Below are 22,604 nucleotides of genomic sequence, written 5' to 3' on the forward strand. Positions count from 1 at the left end.
CTCCTACTGCCTCTCTGACTCTCCGTCTCTCCATCTGAACTACCCTCCTCTTGCTCTCTTCTACTAGGCACCCACAAAACATCAATCTCCTCATCATCATTCTCCTCAGATGCATCAATTTCTTCTGACACATCACAGAAGGAAGCAGCAGCGGGGACCTCCTCCTCATCACTCATTATGTCCATCTCTATCGTGTTCTCTGCCAGAATTAAATCTGGTGTAAGGTCCTCATCTCCTTCATCTTCTTCTGGCAATAATGGTTGCGCATTACTCAGTTCAAGAAACTCATGGGAAAATAACTCCTCTGACCCCAGTGAAGAAGGGGCACCGGTGGTGGAGGAAGTGTTACGTGGGGTGGCCATAGCAGTGGAGGATGAGGAGGATGTTGTGGTAAAGTTAGAAACGGTAGAGGATGGGGTGTGCTGTGTAAGCCAGTCAACTACCTCTTCAGCATTTTGGGAGTTCAGGGTCATTGGCTTTTTAAAACTGGGCAATTTGCTAGGGCCACAGGATTGCATAGCAGCACGGCCCCTAGCACGGCCTCTGCGTGGCGGCCTGCCTTTGCCTGGCATTATTTTTAAAAAAACAACAACAACAACAAAAACTCAGTTGGTTTTTCTGGAAACGATAATACACACAGCTAGATGGCGGGTTGAAGAAAACAGTGTGCAAATAATGCCTACAAGGTCAACGTATACACTACTACAGCGGTGGATACGGATTACGTAAAATATATGAATGCTGCTTGAAAAAAAGTAACTCAAGTGGTTTTTCTAGAGACGATAATATTATCAATATTTAGACAAAATGTGAACAAGCTCACACAGCTAGATGGCGGGTTGAAGAAAACAGTGTGCAAATAATGCCTACAAGGTCAACGTATACACTACTACAGCGGTGGATACGGATTACGTAAAATATATGAATGCTGCTTGAAAAAAAGTAACTCAAGTGGTTTTTCTAGAGACGATAATATTATCAATATTTAGACAAAATGTGAACAAGCTCACACAGCTAGATGGCGGGTTGAAGAAAACAGTGTGCAAATAATGCCTACAAGGCCAACGTATACACTACTACAGCGGTGGATACGGATTACGTAAAATATATTATGGCTGCTTGAAAAAAGTCACTCCGGTGTTTTTTCTGGAGACTGTAATATTATGGATATTTAGACAGAATGTGAACAAGGTCACACAGCTAGATGGCGGGTTGAAGAAAACAGTGTGCAAATAATGCCTACAAGGTCAACGTATACACTACTACAGCGGTGGATACGGATTACGTAAAATATATAAATGCTGCTTGAAAAAAGTCACTCCGGTGTTTTTTCTGGAGACGGTAATATTATGGATATTTAGACAGAATGTGAACAAGGTCACACAGCTAGATGGCGGGTTGAAGAAAACAGTGTGCAAATAATGCCTACAATGTCAACGTATACACTACTACAGTGGTGGATACGGATTACGTAAAATATATTATGGCTGCTTGAAAAAAGTCACTCCGGTGTTTTTTCTGGAGACGGTAATATTATGGATATTTAGACAGAATGTGAACAAGGTCACACAGCTAGATGGCGGGTTGAAGAAAACAGTGTGCAAATAATGCCTACAGGGCAAATAATGCCTAAAAGGTCAACTTATACACTACTACAGCGGTAGTAAAATAAAAAAAAGTAAAATAAAAAAAAAATGAATATTAAAAAAAAAAAATTAAAGTTGGTGCTGCTGAACTACTAGGAGCAGCAGATTAGAACACCAGTCCCACTCCCTAACACTGCTAGACTAATAGCACTGGGCTCTTATAGTAGTAGTAGTAGTAGTAGTAAAACAACAAAAAAATAAATAAAAGCAGTCCTTACAAGGACTACTGTTATTGCAGCAGTCAGCAGATGAGATCAGAAGCAGGACAGCTGCCCACTGCAGCTACATACAGAGCACTGCAGTAGAAGGTAGATTACTAGCCAGCAAAGCTACCTAAGCTTAAATGTCCCTCAAACCCCTGCAGACTTCTGTCCCTCCAATAACAGAGCAGTATCAAAACGATTACTAGCCAGCAAACTTTCAACTGTCCCTGAAATCACTAACAGGCAGCAGCTCTCTCCCTACACTATCTCTTCAGCACACACAGGCAGAGTGAAAAAACGCTGCAGGGCTTCGGTTTTTATAGGGAAGGGGAGTGGTCCAGGGGAGAGCTTCCTGATTGGCTGCCATGTACCTGCTGGTCTGGGGTGAGAGGGCAAAAAAAAGCGCCAACAATGGCGAACCCAAAATGGCGAACGTCGCGCGACGTTCGCGAACTTCCGGCGAGCGCGAACACCCGATGTTCGTGCGAACAAGTTCGCCGGCGAACAGTTCGCGACATCTCTAGTCTGCACCTGAATTACTGAGCTGCCAGACTGAAACACCAGAGACAGGGACATTAAACTTTAAACTTACGGTAGGTTTTGAAAAAAAAAATAAAAAAAAAATAATGGAAATTAATTTTAAAAAGTTGTTATTTCTGGGGAACAATCTGGAAACAACTGAACTGAAAAAAACTTATAAAAATCAGCAGCTAAAAGTTGTAGTGAGGAGTGACTTTTTTCAACTGCGGCAAAAATCCAACGCAATCATTTTCACTGCACCAATGAAAAGTCACCACAAAATTGTTGGCAAGACAAAAGAGTCGCCTCAAAAAAGCCTATTGACTTTAATGCATTTTGAGTGAGAAAAAATGAATGTGCATGTACAGTAAATAATTGTTGCGCCTATTAACTTCAATGTGTTTCACAATTGTTTTTGACAGAATTGCTCATCACTAGTGATTAGACTGTAAAATGAAAAGTCACACTGTGTTCAAGTGAATAAAGTTTTTGGATTCAGCTTTTTCATGAATTAGCTAATGTAGGGGATCAGACAAGTCCTTCCCCTGTTTTTCTGTTAGTGACATCATCCAACCCGGTTACAGGCTAGCTAGTCATCAGATTGGCTGGGCATCCCAGTGCATTCCTGGGAGAGGAGGAGGACCCAGGGGAATGCCTGACTTTGAAGCCAAATGCACCGGGTTACAGACAGAGCTGATAAAGGAGCCCCTGCTGCAGCAGCAGTCAGAGCCAGAAAGAGGTTGAGAGAGACATGAGGGAGAGTGCAGCATTTAATGTGACAGAGCTGCAGTACTAAGTGAAACTGTGTTTTGTGCTTTTGTGCTCAGCTGAACAGATCTGAGTTTCAGCCTAGAAGGTGTGTCCCCGGTGTGAGGACAGGTGTTTCTAGTGAGCCTGCCATGTAGGAGCTACAGCCTAGCAGAGGTAACTTTACATTGGGGCAGGTAGCACTACCTGGCGAATAAAGAACTCTGGGAAAAGGGACATTTCATGTGAACTGAACTGTGTTATCCACCCGGAGTGGAGAGAGACTGTGCTAGTTACTAACTAGACAGAACCACATTTCCACAGTGTAGGAATATTATTGCATTGCACTGTTTAACCAATTCTTTCCTTTATTCTTTGTATAAAGTTTCTTATGGTTTAATGCAAACTGTGTGTTTTATTTTCCTAGTCGAATTCCCCTGAGGTGTTATCCTCGGTGCTCACTAGGTGGAAGCACTGTAAAACCCAGTTCCCATTATCTTTCATAAGACAAGTGAGTTTAGGGCCCTGGATTGCAAAAAGTTAATTGCTGTTTAAGAGAGTGTGATCCAATTCTACAAAAAGTGTGGTAAGGAAAGGGTTACACTAACAATCAAAGGGTTACACTAACAATCAAGATTTGTGAATTTTAGAGTCCCTCCCCATATTTTTTAAAAAATAAAAATGAATTGACTTTTGATAAACCTGCCTTCCCTGGTAATATTTTCAAATAAAAAGAGTGTAAATTAAGATCTAAAAAGTCAAGGGTAGATTTTTTTCCAATCCTAGTAAAGTGCGTCCTTCATCAGGATTATAATTAGACCTACAAAGCAGTTATGGTGAGTTTTTTTTATTTAAAAATAGTATTTCCATCCTTATCTGTTTAAGACCAATATAGTGTGCTTTAGTTGTGCTCCATTATGAAGACCACCACATCTGTACACTGGTATCATTGCAGAATCTATCTTTCATGTTGTTGTTTAACAGTGTGGCAGTGTATAAATGTGGTTTCTACATGGAAATTGAGCACGATTACAGAAGTTTCTTGAAATAAATGTTTTAAAAGTTAATCTTCTTTTCAGTAAGTTGGATATTATTTCACTCAGCAGAGTTCCTCATATAATTGGAGCTGATGTCAAGAGCTACAGAACCAGATGTATAAGCTGAAAGCAAGTAGTGGCATTTAGTGGCATTTTTATATCAGTTCTTCTACATTCTTGTTCAGCAGTTGACTTAAACTTGAACTTTAATCCTGTCATGTAACTCAAATAATTTTATATATACTGTATGTATATATATATATATATATATATATATATATATATATATATATATATATATATATATATATATATATATATATATATATATATATATATATATATATATATATATATATATATATAAGATTAAACTCAAAACTGCAAAGAACAAAACTACTTGAATTCATTGTAACTAGTGATGCTTTTTTTCATCAGGCATGGGTTTGTGGCAAAGTTTCACACTTTGCCATCTGCAAATTTTTTCGTAAAACCACAGTAAAAATTTATTGCCAAAAATTTAGCTGTGGCAAAAAAGTTACTGAGATAAAAAAAGTTGGCAAAACAAAAAAGTCGCCATAAGAAAAAATGACCATTTACTTTAATGCATTTGGAGTGAGAAAAATTTTCGCCCATAAAAAATATTTTGACGCCTATGAACTTCAATGCGCTTAGCAAATTTTTAGGCATTTCGCATTTTTTTTTCACTGTTTCACTCATTCTTCTGCAAAACGGGACAGATTTGCTCATCAAACACTAGTGTGAAACAGCTGAACATTAAACCAGTAACCAAGTGGAGCACATGGAGCTTATATTTCACAGTTGTCCTATTTATGCAGACTTTGTAAAGAAAAAAATGCATTCAGTATTGCAATTTCTTGTCTATTATAGTTCACAATGGATTCAGATTTTCAGGTATAAAAATACCAAGAAAACACAATGTGCATTATTTTCATTATTTGTTGGGCTACTTAGAGATTCATGCCTTGCTGAAAGAAGGATTCGGCAGCATTGTGCTAAGGACGGAACAATCAGTTTACAGAAACTTGTAATGACAGCAATTTGATATTCATTTTGTAACAGATTTTTCTGAATCTCGTTTCCTCCCATTTCATTATCTGTATAATGTTTATTATTTGCAAATACTTACAAATGATCTCAGTGCCATCTGGAGCCTTTACAGACTGTAACGGGGAGATTTCAATTTGATGAAGTTGGATCAGACGTGAAGTTCTTTCAATCTGGACATTTTTTTGCTAATACTATATTGTATTATCTTGTACAGGGAAGCTTTTGTCGAAATCTTGCATTGGTGCTTCATAACTATAGCTAACTTTTTTATTTAGACAAATACCCCTCCTTTTTTCTTTTGTGCGTTTTGACCTATAATATAATATTTGTCAGGCTCAGCCGCAGATGAGTGGCTAGCAGTTAGTAGCCTAAGTGCTGTATAACACGGGTAATATTATGGAGCAGAATGATTTATTAACGGCAAAATAATAGATGAAAGTAAGATATAAAAATTACACAAATTCTTACACTGGGCCAGTGGTCTGGTGCATAGTATTCTCAAGTGTGTGTAACTATAGAGAGAGCATACAGTAGATTTTGCATACATTCCAAGGTTTCTCTTGAGTTCATGCAAAGGCAAAAGTCCAAGAAAAAAAAATGCCAGTGGGGATTTAGAGTTAAACTTCTGAGAATCCCTTTTAGAATAACCCCCAATATATGTTTCTATTTCTGCATCAATTTATTTTTGTCACGGCCGGCACCCGATACCAGAACAAATGCCAAGTACCCTGGTCTCGGCTCGGCTTCACCAGTAGTGTGACCACCGTTGGGCTTCGGGAGGAGCCCTCAGCTTACTTGGGTGCCACCTGGACTTAACGAGGGGTGCAAGGCAAGATGTTCTGGCTGGCGAAGGGGCACGGCTGTTAGCAGAGTCTTTTGGGCCGAAGGTCACGGTACAAATGGAGCAGGCAAGAGAATCGTCAGACAGGCAAGGTCGATGCAGGCAGATATCAAGAATCGTCAGGCAGGCTAGGGTCAAACCGGGTTGTCAATCAAGGGGTTAAGCAGGAAGAGTTGTCGTAGGCAGGCAGGGTCAGGATACAAAATGCAGAATAGTCAGGAACAGGCTGGGTCAAACACGGGTAATCAAACAGACTAGATTCGGAACAGATCAACGCACAAGGCTCAGGAACCACTAGAAACAAGTTCTATCACGGGCACTGGCTGGGAGTATGAATGGGCCTGAAATACATTCAAATTTTGCGCCAAAACGTGCGCCAATGCGAGCTGGCGTAATCGCGCCAGTGCGCCTGTACCTTTAAGAGGCGCGCAGGCGTGCCACGCGTGCCCTAGAGATCAAGATGGCACTGGATCCGGCGCCACAGAACCACGCGGCGGGCATCCCCGCCGATGGTGTGGCGGAGGACTGCCGCACAGGTAATATTATTACAATTTTATGTAATGCAATTTTTTATCGCACTAAAATACTCATTCTATAAATAAATGCTCCTAATGTAAAGATTTCCCTTTTTAACTTAAATCAATTAAGAAAGTTTTACATAGTTATTCAAATTCGATTCAAGTTTTTTTTTTTTTTAATTCAAACTCGATTTTCGATATTTATCATACTCTGGCCCTCAAATTCAACTATTTGTCACCTAAAACATGCCGAATTGATGTTTAAGTCAATGGGAGACGTCAAGGAATCAATTTGAAGTTGTTACCCCCCTACATTCGAGTAATGTTTGAATTAAGTTTTTTTAAATTCGAATAGAATTCGATACAAATTCGATTCGAGTTTTCGGGTCAATTTAATTCATCTGAGTTTGAAAAATTTGATTCTTTTAAATACATTTTGGTCAGATTTCGAATTTATGGGTGTTTAGGAGAGTTTTTAAAAACTCACATGAATTCCAAATTCGACCTTTTGATACATGTACCTCCCCAAGTGCTGCTAATGAATGCACTTTTCAGCTATTGTGTGTCTGCCAAAGGTTTTAAGATCACAATTCTCAGTAATATTTTGTGAAAAACAAGATTATAAGTGTCAGAACACAAAGTTTCTAATCAAAAGTAACAGCTGGTAGAGGGATTTAGTGACTTGAGGATTCAGTGTTTTAAACATATTGCTAATTTGTAATTTATGAATATTCAGGGTGAAAATGTGTAGCTAATTTGCCGACATGTCTGGGTAAATTGTGACTTGTAAAGAAGGTTCGAAAATAAATAAAAATAAACCATGTTTATAATATTAATGTTTATCAGTTTATAATATTAATGTTTACAGCCTGGGGTTATAAAGGCTGTTGGCGCTGGGATGCTACCAACAAAGGTGCCATGAACTGTTATGTGAAAAAAATGCATTTGATCAAGTACAGGTATGGGATCCATTATCTGGAAACCTGTTATGCAGAAACCTCCAAATTACAGAAAGGTTGTCTCCCATAATAAAACAGTACCCTGTACTTTATCCAAACTAGTTTTGGTTTGTGAATGTTTACATGATTTCCTAGTGAGGGGTTGGTTACAAAAATCCAAAAATTTCTCACAATTTTCTTAAATTTCTTCTCAATTTTCTTTGAACAAACTGCCATCCACATTTTTAGATTATCAATAAATTATCAATAAATCTACTCAAAACAATCTGGTACGGGGAAAATACTTGATTTTTTTTTATTTGATGCCTAAAAACCTTTCGGATTATTGCCCGAAAACCATGAATTAATCGGATTATTGTATAAAACTCAGCACATGATATCTTACAATTGTAAAAGGGACATCTGCCACTGACTTCTACATGTAATATACAAGTTATCCTATTTCCCCAATCCTCTCCAATGAGCAGGCCCAGATTTGTGGAAAGGCCATCTAGGCCGAGCTTAGGGTGACAGGATTTTAGGGGGCGGCATGCTGCCCAACCACACCCACATTGGTTCAAAAACACTGGGGATACAATAATTTTTTTAAATTTCCAATGCGCCAATCCCCATTGCTCCGGTACAGATGATGAAAATTTGCACGAATAAAGGGGAGGGGACAGGGGTGACGAATGGCAGTGGGCCTAGGGGCGCCCACTATATAAATCCGGCCCTGCCAATAAGCGAATGGCCTGTGTTTGGTTGGAGGGGTCGGCGCCTCTCCCAATATGTATAAATAGAAAGGATGCCAAACACAAAAGCCAGTGTAACGGGGAGAACCCCTGCATGTTTATTCAGTCACTCAATGTAACGTTTCAATGGCAGGTTTGAGATGGAGTATTTTTTTATTCAAACTTTCAGTAGCATCTGGGATACTCATTTAGGAAGACTCCACCTTGCCTCTTGTTTTAATATGTTTTCACATATAATTTAGCTAAGTATACACTAAGGGTTGATTTATTAAAATTTAAAATCATGTTTTAACATGTCAAGAAAATAAGCTGGCAAAAAATGCAATCATCACACTATAGATTCCTCGCTAGCAGCGCCGGCCATTCAACGGAAGGAATACCACTGTTTAATATCAATCCGGCTTTATTATTACACACAGTGCGGAGTTACAATTTCAGTGGGTGTGCTGTGCAAACCTACGCGTTTCGTGTCTAGGTAAACGACACTTCCTCAGGGTTACACTCAGAAATCACTCAGAAAAGTTGCTTGAGATTTATCACATTTTCTTTCTTGTTGTAGGGTTTTAGAAGCATTCTGGATTTGTTTCACCTTATCTCTAGTGATGAGCAAATTTCTTTGTCAAGCATGGATTTGTAGTGAAATTCAGCATTTTGCCATCTGAAAATTTTTACACAAAACTGAGGCAAAAATTTGCCACAACAAAGAGTTGTCAAGACAAAAATGTCGCAGAGACAAAAAATTTGCCATAAGAAAAAGCACTTTAATGCATTTGGAGTGAGAGAAGGCTTGTGAAAAAACACCCATTGACTTTAATGCATTTGGACAAAAAGTCAGCAAGATAAAAAAGTGGCCACAAGAAAAAACACCCATTGACTAATGCATTTTGAGTGAGAAAAAAGTAAAAAATTATTCACTCATCACTACATTATTTCATCTACAAGAATTACTAATTCTGTTTCTCAAATAATTTTTGCTAGAGCTATTGTTTCTCGAATTTAGAATTTCTGTTCCGTAAATATCACTGCTCAAATAACTTTTCTCTTTGAGGCATTATCAGTATATGAAGATGACATTTGTTGGTATCCACCAAAAAATAGAACACAAGAAGATAGGCGCTGAGGCAGGATTAACTGCTAAATCATCAGTGTTTATTTGCCAACACTACATGTTTCGAACCATAGAAGGCTCTTTGTCAAGTGTGGAGACAATCAGTGCATCATTACTTAAAAGGTGTTAGACAGGAATTGACACAATATAATGGAAACGAACTTTCCAATTATTAACCCTTGCCTAAAAGATTAGTGAAAAAATTATTTAGAAAAACATACTGAAGCGTGACAATGTCCAATACAGATTTTTGTTTGGTACAAATAAAGTCTTTTGAAGCGTTTCAATGGTGTCTGTTGTGTGTCTTTACTTTTTGCGATAAGTCTTTAAGGTGGAAGTAGGAAAAACAGTGACTGTGAAGATAAAAATATCATAGGGAATAAAAAACAATTTATTATCCAGGTTTAGTACTGCCTAAAAAAGCCTACCAAGCCCTCTTTTCATCACAAATTCTTAACAACAGAGTTCCATTAGTACGAAAAATTACTAGGCCTTAAATGCCATTGGTTTATTATATATATGTTTAACAAATTTATTGAGCCCATACGTTACCATTAGAAGTTTTCAAACATATCTTGGCTATTAATACTGATCAATATCTGGAAGAGAAGAGTAATGCACATATTAGGACCGTTTATAAAGAACTTTTTATAAGAAACTTTTTACGCTCCAAGACTCATTCAAGCCTTTTGGATTCATAGTGTTTAGTTTCTTAATCCAGTACATTTCCCGTTGTAACAATTTGGTTTTCACATCCCCTCCCCTAGGAGGGTTTTGCACTACTTCTAGAACAAGCCATTTCAACTGATTGACATTGTGTTTCATTTCTGCGAAGTGCCTCGCAACTGCTGTATCTGTGTAGGTGTCTTTTTTATAATTTCGGATATACCCTCGATGTTCCTTAATCCGTATTTTTATTTGCCTAGCAGTTTGCCCTACGTATGCCATTCCACACGGGCATTTAAGTAGGTAGACTACGTTGCATGTGTCGCATGTTGCATAATTTTTTAAAAACAAGGGGGTGCCATATAAGGGGTGATTAACCCTATCTCCCTTGATAATAGATGCGCAACACACACAATTAAGGCAAGCAAATGTTCCCTTTTTAGGTTTTCCCAAAAATCTTTGTGTGCTGCTCTTTGGGGGGTCAATTTCAGATGGGCATAATATGTCCCGTATGCACTCGCCCCTTTTATAGCTAAACATAGGATTATTAGGGTAACACTTCCCTATTGTTCTATCCTGCTGGATAATGGGCCAATATTTTAACACAATTTTTTCTATGGCTTTACTATGTGACCCATATGTAGAAACAAATGGTAAACTCTTTTTCTCTTCTTTTTTGGTTTTATACATTAAAAGGTCTTTTCTATCGACTTTGTTAGTCTCTTGTATACAATTATGTATTTGCTTGCGATTATAGCCTCTATCTAGAAACCTTCCTCTCAGTGTTTCCGTGGCACTAATCAGGCTCCCTGTGTTTGAGGATATCCTACGAGCCCGTAGGAACTGCCCTCTAGGGATAGCCTTAATTATATTTGGTGCGTGAAAGCTGTTAGCATGTAAGACATTGTTCCTGTCAGTCTCCTTACGATACAGGCTGGTGCATACTTGGCCCTCCACAATTTCAAGGTGTACATCCAAAAAATTCAGCGTTTTACCTCCTACTTCCAATGTAAATTTAATGGTGTTATGTGCCTTGTTTGCTTCATTTACCATTTCATGGAAGATATCTAGGGGGCCTTTCCACAGAATCAAGACATCATCGACATATCTATAATATTGGTATATGTACCGCTTAAAGCGACTTTCTAAGAATAAGGTTTTCTCTAAATGGTACACAAACAAATTGGCAAAAGAGGGTGCTACCGCAGCACCCATGGACGTGCCCTGGCGTTGCCAGTAAAACTCTCCAGCAAACCTGAAGTAATTTCTTTGTAGTACCATTGTAAGGGAATCAAGTATAAAGTATATGAGGTGTGGAGAGAGATTAGTTTCTAAAAGGGCTTCTTCCACCACCCTTAACCCCTCATTCTGTGGTATAGATGTATACAGGCTCTGTATGTCTATGCTTACAAGCTGGACATCCAATGGTAGATTCTGTATTTCATTCATTTTTACAAGTAATTCTGTGGTGTCTTTAAGGCAAACCGGTATCCCCTTTACCAACGGTTGCAAATAAGAATCTACAAACTTAGATAATGGTTCCAAGACTGAGCCCAGCCCTGATACTATTGGTCTACCTGGGGGGTTTGTTAGACTTTTGTGAATTTTTGGGAGTAAATATAGTACTGGTATTCTTGGAAATTCAGTAGTTAAATACTCTTTAACATTTGTGGATATTATGTTACTAACCCATGCCTCATTTATCATTAGGTCAATATCTTTCTTAATCTGGGCAGTAGGGTCACAGGCTATTTTTCATAGTGGCCAGGGGTAGTTAGCTGGTTAAAAGCTTCAGTTATATAGCTTTTTTTATCCATCACTACTGTAGCCCCCCCTTTATCAGCTTTACGTATAACAATGGTGTTATTATTTTTTAAAGCAGTTAAGGCCTTGCGCTCTATATATGAAAGGTTTGCCTGTGGTCGTTTATATTTAGAAGACTCCCAGACTTTTTGAACTTCATGTAAAACTACGTTTTCAAATGTATTGAGAGAGACATTATCAAGGTCAGGTACAAAAGTACTATGTTTCTTAAATATGTCCATGGGCGCAGCTATATTCAAGCTTTCACTTGGTGCTTTAGTTGAAAAATAAGCTTTCAATTTTAAGTCTCTCAAAAATCTTTGAAACTGGATTTCCCAATCAGTATAGTCTGAGATATAGGAGGGGATAAAATTTAAACCCTTATTCAGCACGCTCAGTTCTGCATTAGACAGTTCCAAAGAGGAAATATTAATCACAAGGTTCTTTACCTGCTCTACTTGCGATTCCTCTTTGGGTACTGTGTTCTCCCCGTATTGTCTTTGTTGCGGCTCTTTTTCCGGTCCCCGTCCTGTGTATTGTTGCGCTGCTCTAAAAAACAAGAAGACGCAGAGGAGCTGGATGATGCCTGTGATGCGGTCAGTGACTCCTCGCTGCCTGTACTTAGGCCGGGTAAGACGCTGTGTTTCTTTCGTTGCGCGTTCGCCCCTTGTTTGCCAGCGTGTTCTACCATCGGGTGCAGGTTTCCTCTCTGTGGACGGTCGGAGGATTCGGGCAGTCCGAGTCGTGATTGCCTCTGTGTCCGCTGCCATTTCCGTTCCTCCTTCCACGAATACACTCTGCCTTCCCGGTAGTCTTTGGCGTCCCGTTCAAACTTTGCGCGTTTTTTTTCTTTGATACTCTCGCGTAATTTCGCCAGCAGTTGGTTATGCTCTTGCAGGCACTCTTTAACCTTTTCTGCTCCGCGTTCCTCTAGCAGCTTGGTCTGCAGTTCTGAGATTGTTGTACGGATATCTTGTAATTTTATGCTAAGTCTTTCAACGGTTAACACCATTAGGTCAATACTGCATTTGTTACAAATCTCTTGCCACTTTTGTTGCAGGATTGTATCTTCTGCACATAGATTAGGTTTTAATTCCGATCGCAAACCTCTGGGAATACGTCTGACCTTTATGTACTCAGCCAATGTGCACACGTGTAAACTTAGGTGAGTTTCTTTTCTTTGATAGTATAATAGTTCTTTCGCCAAGTTGTTTTGTGTGGGCTGGTTTTCAAATAGCGAGGTTTCTGCATTTACCTCCGCTAAGATCCTATCGATGTCTTCATCCTTATAGGCGAATGTCACGGCTCCAAAATTAGGTGGGCTGGAAGCAGTGTCTTCTGACATACCTTTTCTTTCGTAATAACGGTTACCAGTCTGGCGGAACAATTCACACAGCAATCAAGGTTGACTGGATACCGAAAAGTCTTTAAATAGTATTGCCCAGTCTTCTTGTGAGGCACCTCCGCCGTAGGTGCAAATAAGTAATCCACCAAAAAATAGAACACAAGAAGATAGGCGCTGAGGCAGGATTAACTGCTAAATCATCAGTGTTTATTTGCCAACACTACATGTTTCGAACCATAGAAGGCTCTTTGTCAAGTGTGGAGACAATCAGTGCATCATTACTTAAAAGGTGTTAGACAGGAAGTGACACAATATAATGGAAACGAACTTTCCAATTATTAACCCTTGCCTAAAAGATTAGTGAAAAAATTATTTAGAAAAACATACTGAAGCGTGACAATGTCCAATACAGACGCCAAAGACTACCGGGAAGGCAGAGTGTATTCGTGGAAGGAGGAACGGAAATGGCAGCGGACACAGAGGCAATCACGACTCGGACTGCCCGAATCCTCCGACCGTCCACAGAGAGGAAACCTGCACCCGATGGTAGAACACGCTGGCAAACAAGGGGCGAACGCGCAACGAAAGAAACACAGCGTCTTACCCGGCCTAAGTACAGGCAGCGAGGAGTCACTGACCGCATCACAGGCATCATCCAGCTCCTCTGCGTCTTCTTGTTTTTTAGAGCAGCGCAACAATACACAGGACGGGGACCGGAAAAAGAGCCGCAACAAAGACAATACGGGGAGAACACAGTACCCAAAGAGGAATCGCAAGTAGAGCAGGTAAAGAACCTTGTGATTAATATTTCCTCTTTGGAACTGTCTAATGCAGAACTGAGCGTGCTGAATAAGGGTTTAAATTTTATCCCCTCCTATATCTCAGACTATACTGATTGGGAAATCCAGTTTCAAAGATTTTTGAGAGACTTAAAATTGAAAGCTTATTTTTCAACTAAAGCACCAAGTGAAAGCTTGAATATAGCTGCGCCCATGGACATATTTAAGAAACATAGTACTTTTGTACCTGACCTTGATAATGTCTCTCTCAATACATTTGAAAACGTAGTTTTACATGAAGTTCAAAAAGTCTGGGAGTCTTCTAAATATAAACGACCACAGGCAAACCTTTCATATATAGAGCGCAAGGCCTTAACTGCTTTAAAAAATAATAACACCATTGTTATACGTAAAGCTGATAAAGGGGGGGCTACAGTAGTGATGGATAAAAAAAGCTATATAACTGAAGCTTTTAACCAGCTAACTACCCCTGGCCACTATGAAAAAATAGCCTGTGACCCTACTGCCCAGATTAAGAAAGATATTGACCTAATGATAAATGAGGCATGGGTTAGTAACATAATATCCACAAATGTTAAAGAGTATTTAACTACTGAATTTCCAAGAATACCAGTACTATATTTACTCCCAAAAATTCACAAAAGTCTAACAAACCCCCCAGGTAGACCAATAGTATCAGGGCTGGGCTCAGTCTTGGAACCATTATCTAAGTTTGTAGATTCTTATTTGCAACCGTTGGTAAAGGGGATACCGGTTTGCCTTAAAGACACCACAGAATTACTTGTAAAAATGAATGAAATACAGAATCTACCATTGGATGTCCAGCTTGTAAGCATAGACATACAGAGCCTGTATACATCTATACCACAGAATGAGGGGTTAAGGGTGGTGGAAGAAGCCCTTTTAGAAACTAATCTCTCTCCACACCTCATATACTTTATACTTGATTCCCTTACAATGGTACTACAAAGAAATTACTTCAGGTTTGCTGGAGAGTTTTACTGGCAACGCCAGGGCACGTCCATGGGTGCTGCGGTAGCACCCTCTTTTGCCAATTTGTTTGTGTACCATTTAGAGAAAACCTTATTCTTAGAAAGTCGCTTTAAGCGGTACATATACCAATATTATAGATATGTCGATGATGTCTTGATTCTGTGGAAAGGCCCCCTAGATATCTTCCATGAAATGGTAAATGAAGCAAACAAGGCACATAACACCATTAAATTTACATTGGAAGTAGGAGGTAAAACGCTGAATTTTTTGGATGTACACCTTGAAATTGTGGAGGGCCAAGTATGCACCAGCCTGTATCGTAAGGAGACTGACAGGAACAATGTCTTACATGCTAACAGCTTTCACGCACCAAATATAATTAAGGCTATCCCTAGAGGGCAGTTCCTACGGGCTCGTAGGATATCCTCAAACACAGGGAGCCTGATTAGTGCCACGGAAACACTGAGAGGAAGGTTTCTAGATAGAGGCTATAATCGCAAGCAAATACATAATTGTATACAAGAGACTAACAAAGTCGATAGAAAAGACCTTTTAATGTATAAAACCAAAAAAGAAGAGAAAAAGAGTTTACCATTTGTTTCTACATATGGGTCACATAGTAAAGCCATAGAAAAAATTGTGTTAAAATATTGGCCCATTATCCAGCAGGATAGAACAATAGGGAAGTGTTACCCTAATAATCCTATGTTTAGCTATAAAAGGGGCGAGTGCATACGGGACATATTATGCCCATCTGAAATTGACCCCCCAAAGAGCAGCACACAAAGATTTTTGGGAAAACCTAAAAAGGGAACATTTGCTTGCCTTAATTGTGTGTGTTGCGCATCTATTATCAAGGGAGATAGGGTTAATCACCCCTTATATGGCACCCCCTTGTTTTTAAAAAATTATGCAACATGCGACACATGCAACGTAGTCTACCTACTTAAATGCCCGTGTGGAATGGCATACGTAGGGCAAACTGCTAGGCAAATAAAAATACGGATTAAGGAACATCGAGGGTATATCCGAAATTATAAAAAAGACACCTACACAGATACAGCAGTTGCGAGGCACTTCGCAGAAATGAAACACAATGTCAATCAGTTGAAATGGCTTGTTCTAGAAGTAGTGCAAAACCCTCCTAGGGGAGGGGATGTGAAAACCAAATTGTTACAACGGGAAATGTACTGGATTAAGAAACTAAACACTATGAATCCAAAAGGCTTGAATGAGTCTTGGAGCGTAAAAAGTTTCTTATAAAAAGTTCTTTATAAACGGTCCTAATATGTGCATTACTCTTCTCTTCCAGATATTGATCAGTATTAATAGCCAAGATATGTTTGAAAACTTCTAATGGTAACGTATGGGCTCAATAAATTTGTTAAACATATATATAATAAACCAATGGCATTTAAGGCCTAGTAATTTTTCGTACTAATGGAACTCTGTTGTTAAGAATTTGTGATGAAAAGAGGGCTTGGTAGGCTTTTTTAGGCAGTACTAAACCTGGATAATAAATTGTTTTTTATTCCCTATGATATTTTTATCTTCACAGTCACTGTTTTTCCTACTTCCACCTTAAAGACTTATCGCAAAAAGTAAAGACACACAACAGACACCATTGAAACGCTTCAAAAGACTTTATTTGTACCAAACAAAAATCTGTATTGGACATTGTCACGCTTCAGTATGTTTTTCTAAATAATTTTTTCACTAATCTTTTAGGCAAGGGTTAATAATTGGAAAGTTCGTTTCCATTATATTGTGTCACTTCCTGTCTAACACCTTTTAAGTAATGATGCACTGATTGTCTCCACACTTGACAAAGAGCCTTCTATGGTTCGAAACATGTAGTGTTGGCAAATAAACACTGATGATTTAGCAGTTAATCCTGCCTCAGCGCCTATCTTCTTGTGTTCTATTTTTTGGTGGATTACTTATTTGCACCTACGGCGGAGGTGCCTCACAAGAAGACTGGGCAATACTATTTAAAGACTTTTCGGTATCCAGTCAACCTTGATTGCTGTGTGATTTGTTGGTATCCATAGTCACAATAAAAAATATATATTTTTTTTTTATTTCCAAACAAGCCATTCATGACAAGATATGTTCTTATCCTTATCTATACACTGTATAAAAAGAAATGTCACGGGCACCCAAAATTCAAGAGAAAATAAAGATTTTCTAAATATGTTTCTTCTGAAATAGTTCTGCAGTTCTGATCTCTTGGGAGAGTCAATAACAAAGTCTTTTAGTGCTACTCTGTATTAATGTTCAACTTTTATTATAATTAAGTGGTATTGCAATGAAGGATTGGAGTACTGTCTCATTGGATGTTCTAATGAATGTTACAAACTAAAAAAACTCTCTGAACCTCATGTTTACATGGCACTCTGCTTCCTAATAGGAAAGTCAGTCTGACCCTAAGATACAGGATGGTTTTAATAATTGGGCCAATGTGACAGCTGCCCAGGGTCCACTGTGCCACTGTCACGGTCGGCACCCAACACCAGAACAAATGCCAAGCACCCTGGTCTGGGCTCGTGCTTCATCTGTAGTGTGCCCACCTTTGGCTTCTGGAGGAGCCTTCAGCTTCTTGGATGCCACCAGGACTTAAACGAGAGGTGCAAGGCTAGAGGTTCTGGATAGACAGAGGGGCACAACTGTTAGCTAGAGTCTTAAGGCCGAGAGTCACGGTACAAAACAGGAAACCAGAATCGTCGTCAGAACAGGCCGGGTCGCGGCAGACAGATGTCAATCGTAATCAGGCAGGCAGAGTTCAAAACTGGGTAATCAATCAGACAGGAGGGTTCAGAAGAAGAGGTAGTCAAAATTCAGGCAAGTGTCAGATATAGAGGTCAGGATCGTCGTGTAGCCAAGCAGGGGTCAAAACCAGAATCAGAATAACAAGACAGAATTACAGCACAAGGCTCAGGAACCACAGGAAAAGATCCTATCACGGGCAGTTTGCACAAGACTGAACTCCCCCTTTTATACCCTAGACATTGACTATCTTTTTGCTCCCGTCTCGTTCTCCATTCACCATTCACTTTGTGCTCTTTGCTCTGTTTTTGTTTTCTCCTTGCTTTTGGTAGAAAATTCAAAATGACCATGCATTCCATGGCCATCTTGGACTTTTTTTTTTTACTGGTGTTTAACCAGGCAGAGAGAGTGCCCCAAGGAGTAAAGGAAGAAACAGACAACTTTACTAGTGGTATTCTGCTCCTGCAAGTGCAGGAAAGGTTTTCAGTCTATCCAAATTCAAACTGAACATTTTTCATTGATCTTACTGGCATGTATGGAGTTGTATAGAGTGTGCAGTTCATTTATTGCTAATTAGATATTTTCAATGGCATGTGTGAATTTATTGTACTTATTGGACATTTTTCAGTGATCTTACTGGGGTGTCTGAAGTAAATGAAAAGTTCATTAGCCATTTTTCAGTGATCTTACTAGCATGTGTGAGATTGATGGCATGTTCATTGGCCATTTCTACAGTGATTATACTGGCACAGCTGGGGTTTATATGCTGATTATCTATTTTCGTTTGTGATTGTATTAGCATGCCTGTGGTTTGTATGATTATTTATTTTCTGTAGAATTTAAACTGGCATGCCTGGGGTTAATATGCTATTTATTTTCTGTAGTATTAAAGTGGAGTTAAAGGGATACTGTCATGGGGAAAAAAAATGATTTCAAAATGAATCAGTGTGACTTGTGCCTGCACTTTAGGAGAGAAATGCTTTCTGGCAGGCTGCTGTTTGTCCTTCTCAATGTAACTGAATGTGTCTCAGTGGGACATGGCTTTTTACTATTGAGTGTTGTTCTTAGATCTACCAGGCAGCTGTTATCTTGTGTTAGGGAGCTGTTATCTGGTTACCTTCCCATTGATCTGTTGTTTGGCTGCTGGGGGGGAAAAGGGAGGGGGTGATATCACTCCAACTTGCAGTACAGCAGTAAAGAGTGATTGAAGTTTATCAGATCACAAGTCACATGAATTGGGGCAGCTGGGAAATTGACAATATGTCTAGCCTCATGTCAGATTTCAAAATTGAATATCAAAAAATCTGTTTGCTCTTTTGAGAAATGGATTTCACTGCAGAATTCTGCTGGAGCAGCACTATTAACTGATTCATTTTGAAAAAAAAAAAACATTTCCCATGACAGTATCCCTTTAACATGCCCATTATCCATTTTACTTTGAAATTATTTCCGAATGTCTGGGATTAATATGCTCATTATCCATTGTGTATAGTAATTATACTGGCACATCTGGGTTGTCTTTTAGTAATGTGGGTATGGTATTTGAGGGTATTGCCAAAATTGAGCAGGGCTTAGTAAAAATGTTGCCATGCTGCACACAGCAGGATAATAGAGGCCCACTATTTGCATCTTTGCCAAGGGCCCATCAAGGCCTTAAATGGCCTTCCTATATAACATTATAGCAGTGGCCTTATTGGTTAGATTAGAAAACCAAGGTCACTATAAAGAAAGATGATGATAGAAAGTTGATGTTTAACAGTTCTTGGACTCAGTCATAACTGTATGATGGGCACAACATATTATAGGATGTTGGCAACTGAAAAGGAAATACTGTAAAATACAGCATTGTAATAGCGAATCAGTCCTCCCACCCATGTATTTTATATAACACCTTGGAGGGGTTCGGTTGAAATCCTTTCGCATGCCATTTCTGCAAGAACAACAGCATTAAATAACTAAAGAAAGTAATTTATTAAAGAGCAGTCAAACCACATAAAACATATTGTAGATTGTTTTTTTTTTGTTCAGACGTGTTCAACATGTACAATATACAATATGTTATCCTGAAGTTTCATTTTCTTTCTTCTTTTTTAATGTTAAGTAAATAAATAATATATTATGTATTTCACTGAGCCACGAAGATGTTCAAATCCCCCAGCAAAGTGTTTAAAAATTAAAAAAGAAAAATCAACAAGACACACACAAACAAAAAAAAAATAAACATTTATTAAACATTACATAGAAAAATAGCATTGGCCAGAAAATTTTCCTCTTTATTATACAGCTTTTAGGTTGTCAAGGAGACAGGTTCTTATGTGGTGCTAGGTTTCCTTCTCCTTTAATGCAAGGGAAGGCAGATTAATATAACGAGTGGTAATGCTATTGAGATGCACCCATTCTCATATTAATGAAAAGTGACCCATTACTTTAGAATGCGGATCTGACAATGTAAGTCGCACAGTGGAGTCATTTTCCGTTCCTCTTGGTCATGTAGACTTTTCAAAGGCCGTTACCAGGCAACTGTTGTAATGACATTTTCTCTAACCTACTGTTTGCCCTAGCAAAGTACTCCCATTATGATCAAAATATACTTTAAAGATACAACCTTCTCTGTAGCCATGTATCCATTAAAGTCACATACAGAAATAAAAATAAAAAAACTATGAAAGTTCCAAGTACGTCTAGAATTGGTTATACAAAATTCAGATTTTATTTGCGAGTTCCTGCCAGCCACACAACACATCCTGTGTTAATGAAGAGATCTTGACTATCTCCAACTCTTGATTCTTAGGGGCCCATTCACCAAGTTCAGGTGAATGAATAGAGGGAAAAAATCTCGAATTTCGAGTAGTTTTTTGTGCTCCTCGACTATCGAAGTAGAATGATTTGAATAGATCGAGCGCAAAAACGCTGCGACTATTCGCCCATTCGATAGTCGAAGTACCGTCTCTTTTAAAAATACATCGACTGCCTACTTCGCCACCTAAAACCTACCGAATTGCTTTAAAAGCCTATGGGAAAGTCCATAGGCTTGTTTTCCAAGATTTTGATCGAATAAAAAGGCATTCGATCGAATGAAAATCCTTCGAGCGAATATTCAATAGTGCGCCTATTTGCCTGGCGAATATTCGCCAATTCAACTATTCACCAGCGTGTAAATTCGCCCAAATTGCCTATTCGATTCTATTCCCCAGTCGAATTTCGAGGGATTTAACCCCACAGGCTGATGGAGCCTGTGCATTAACCCTGGAAAGAGAACAGATGAGTGAGTGAGTGAATTTAATTGCCAGAGAGTCAAAGTAAGAACATCAACAATACAAACACATTATTATTAGGGATGTAGCGAACTGTTCGCCGGCGAACTTGTTCGCGCGAACTTCGACCGTTCGCGTCCGCCGAATGTTCGCGAACGTCGCGCGACGTTCGCATTTTGAGTTCGCGTTCGATTCGAATACAAATCGTTCGACCATTCGACCATTTGAATTCCTTCGACCGCTAAAAATCGAACGATTTCCATTCGTTCGAACGATTGTAAGCATTCGATCGAATGCTTCGATCATTCGATTCGAATGAAAATCGTTCGATCGAACGATTAAAATCCTTCGATCGTTCGAATCGAACGATTTTAGCGGGTGTTCGAAGTTCGCGAACTGTTCGCGAACGTTCGCATTTTTTGCCGGTGTTCGCGAACACCAAATCGGCAGTTCGCTACATCCCTAATTATTATGTAAACAGGAATCCACACTCTAAAATGATAAACCATAATGGTACAATGTACATAAAAAATCACTGCTTCTGATACTTCTATTGCATGCATGCATGGGATATTTGTCAAAGGGATATTGTCAATAATACTGTACATACTTAAATACTCCTGTTTGCTGGTATAATTATCACTAGAAGGAAATGGTCAACAAAGTGAAATGAAGACAAATAAAACAATATAAAAATACACATCATAATAGGAAATATGTTAAAAAATTGTTAAACATATACAGATGAAGCCATCAGTATTTCACATTTCCTGGCCACTCCATATCAGCATTACAACCAGGGGGGCTCCTCCCATCCCTGCCCATAGACTAGAATGTCCCTCCCCCTCTGAAATGTAAAGGAACCCCATGAGCCCACCTAGCATTTCTTTCTGCCTTGCTCTGTCTCAACCTTAGGGATCCTCTCCTAGTTTGTTGTATTATTTCCTGTGTGGTTGCAAGCTTCCTTAGATGAATCCAGGGCAGGGGGCTTCTCCTTCCTCCCCTTCTTGCTAAGTTGGGGATCTGACAGATGATGGGTCAAGTTGTTATAAGGTGGTCGCCGCCATCTTGGATTGGGGAAAATTCGCTGTGTGAACTCACGTGCACGGGTTTTTAAGGTCTGACAGGGGTAGCGTTTGTGTTGCCCACTTCTCCCCTTGGTAGATCCTTTCCCTCTGCAGGTTCGAGCTGACCTCTCTCTCTCTCTTTCTTGCTTCAGGATAGGTAGGTGGCTAGTGGGATGTGCAGTTTCTGGGCTGCCATCCTGTCAGAATGCAGTTTTAACTCTCCATTTTACCTTAGGTGTATGGATTCCACAGCCTCAGGTTCCTCTGCCCTCCAAGCTAGGTAGGTCCCTCCTTCTTCTTTACTTTCTTCCTTTTCTTCTTCCTTCCGTCACTCTCTCTTTCTCATTATTGGGTTTTTCTTTCTTTTTTCCAGCTTGCCAGAAGATGAATCTTCTAAGAAGCGCAAACTAAAAGGTCTTCATACAGGCCCTCCAGAATGCATGGGTTGCTTTAGCCCTCCTCTAACAGGCAAGATGTTTTGCAGATTGTGTTGGAAAAATTATGAAGTTCTGCTTCTGGTCCTTCTAGCT

General features: G+C 39.2%; 2 protein-coding genes across 2 annotated transcripts; one reads left to right on the forward strand and one right to left on the reverse strand.

Annotated features, from left to right (window-relative positions):
- Positions 1-9,628: 9,628 nt before the first annotated feature.
- Positions 9,629-11,192, reverse strand: LOC121393381. Its single transcript, XM_041561826.1, has 2 exons — positions 9,933-11,192; positions 9,629-9,733 (listed from the first exon to the last, which is right to left on the reverse strand). Exon 1 carries the CDS (start codon positions 11,097-11,099, stop codon positions 10,029-10,031), a length of 1,071 nt encoding a protein of 356 aa, XP_041417760.1. The 5' UTR covers positions 11,100-11,192; the 3' UTR covers positions 9,629-9,733; positions 9,933-10,028.
- A 3,894-nt stretch (positions 11,193-15,086) lies between these two features.
- LOC121393382 lies at positions 15,087-16,879 on the forward strand. Its single transcript, XM_041561827.1, has 2 exons — positions 15,087-16,346; positions 16,546-16,879. Exon 1 carries the CDS (start codon positions 15,180-15,182, stop codon positions 16,248-16,250), a length of 1,071 nt encoding a protein of 356 aa, XP_041417761.1. The 5' UTR covers positions 15,087-15,179; the 3' UTR covers positions 16,251-16,346; positions 16,546-16,879.
- The last annotated feature ends 5,725 nt before the right edge of the window (positions 16,880-22,604 follow it).

The sequence above is a fragment of the Xenopus laevis genome, chromosome 4S, assembly GCF_017654675.1.
Source record: "Xenopus laevis strain J_2021 chromosome 4S, Xenopus_laevis_v10.1, whole genome shotgun sequence".
Classification (NCBI taxonomy): domain Eukaryota; kingdom Metazoa; phylum Chordata; class Amphibia; order Anura; family Pipidae; genus Xenopus; species Xenopus laevis.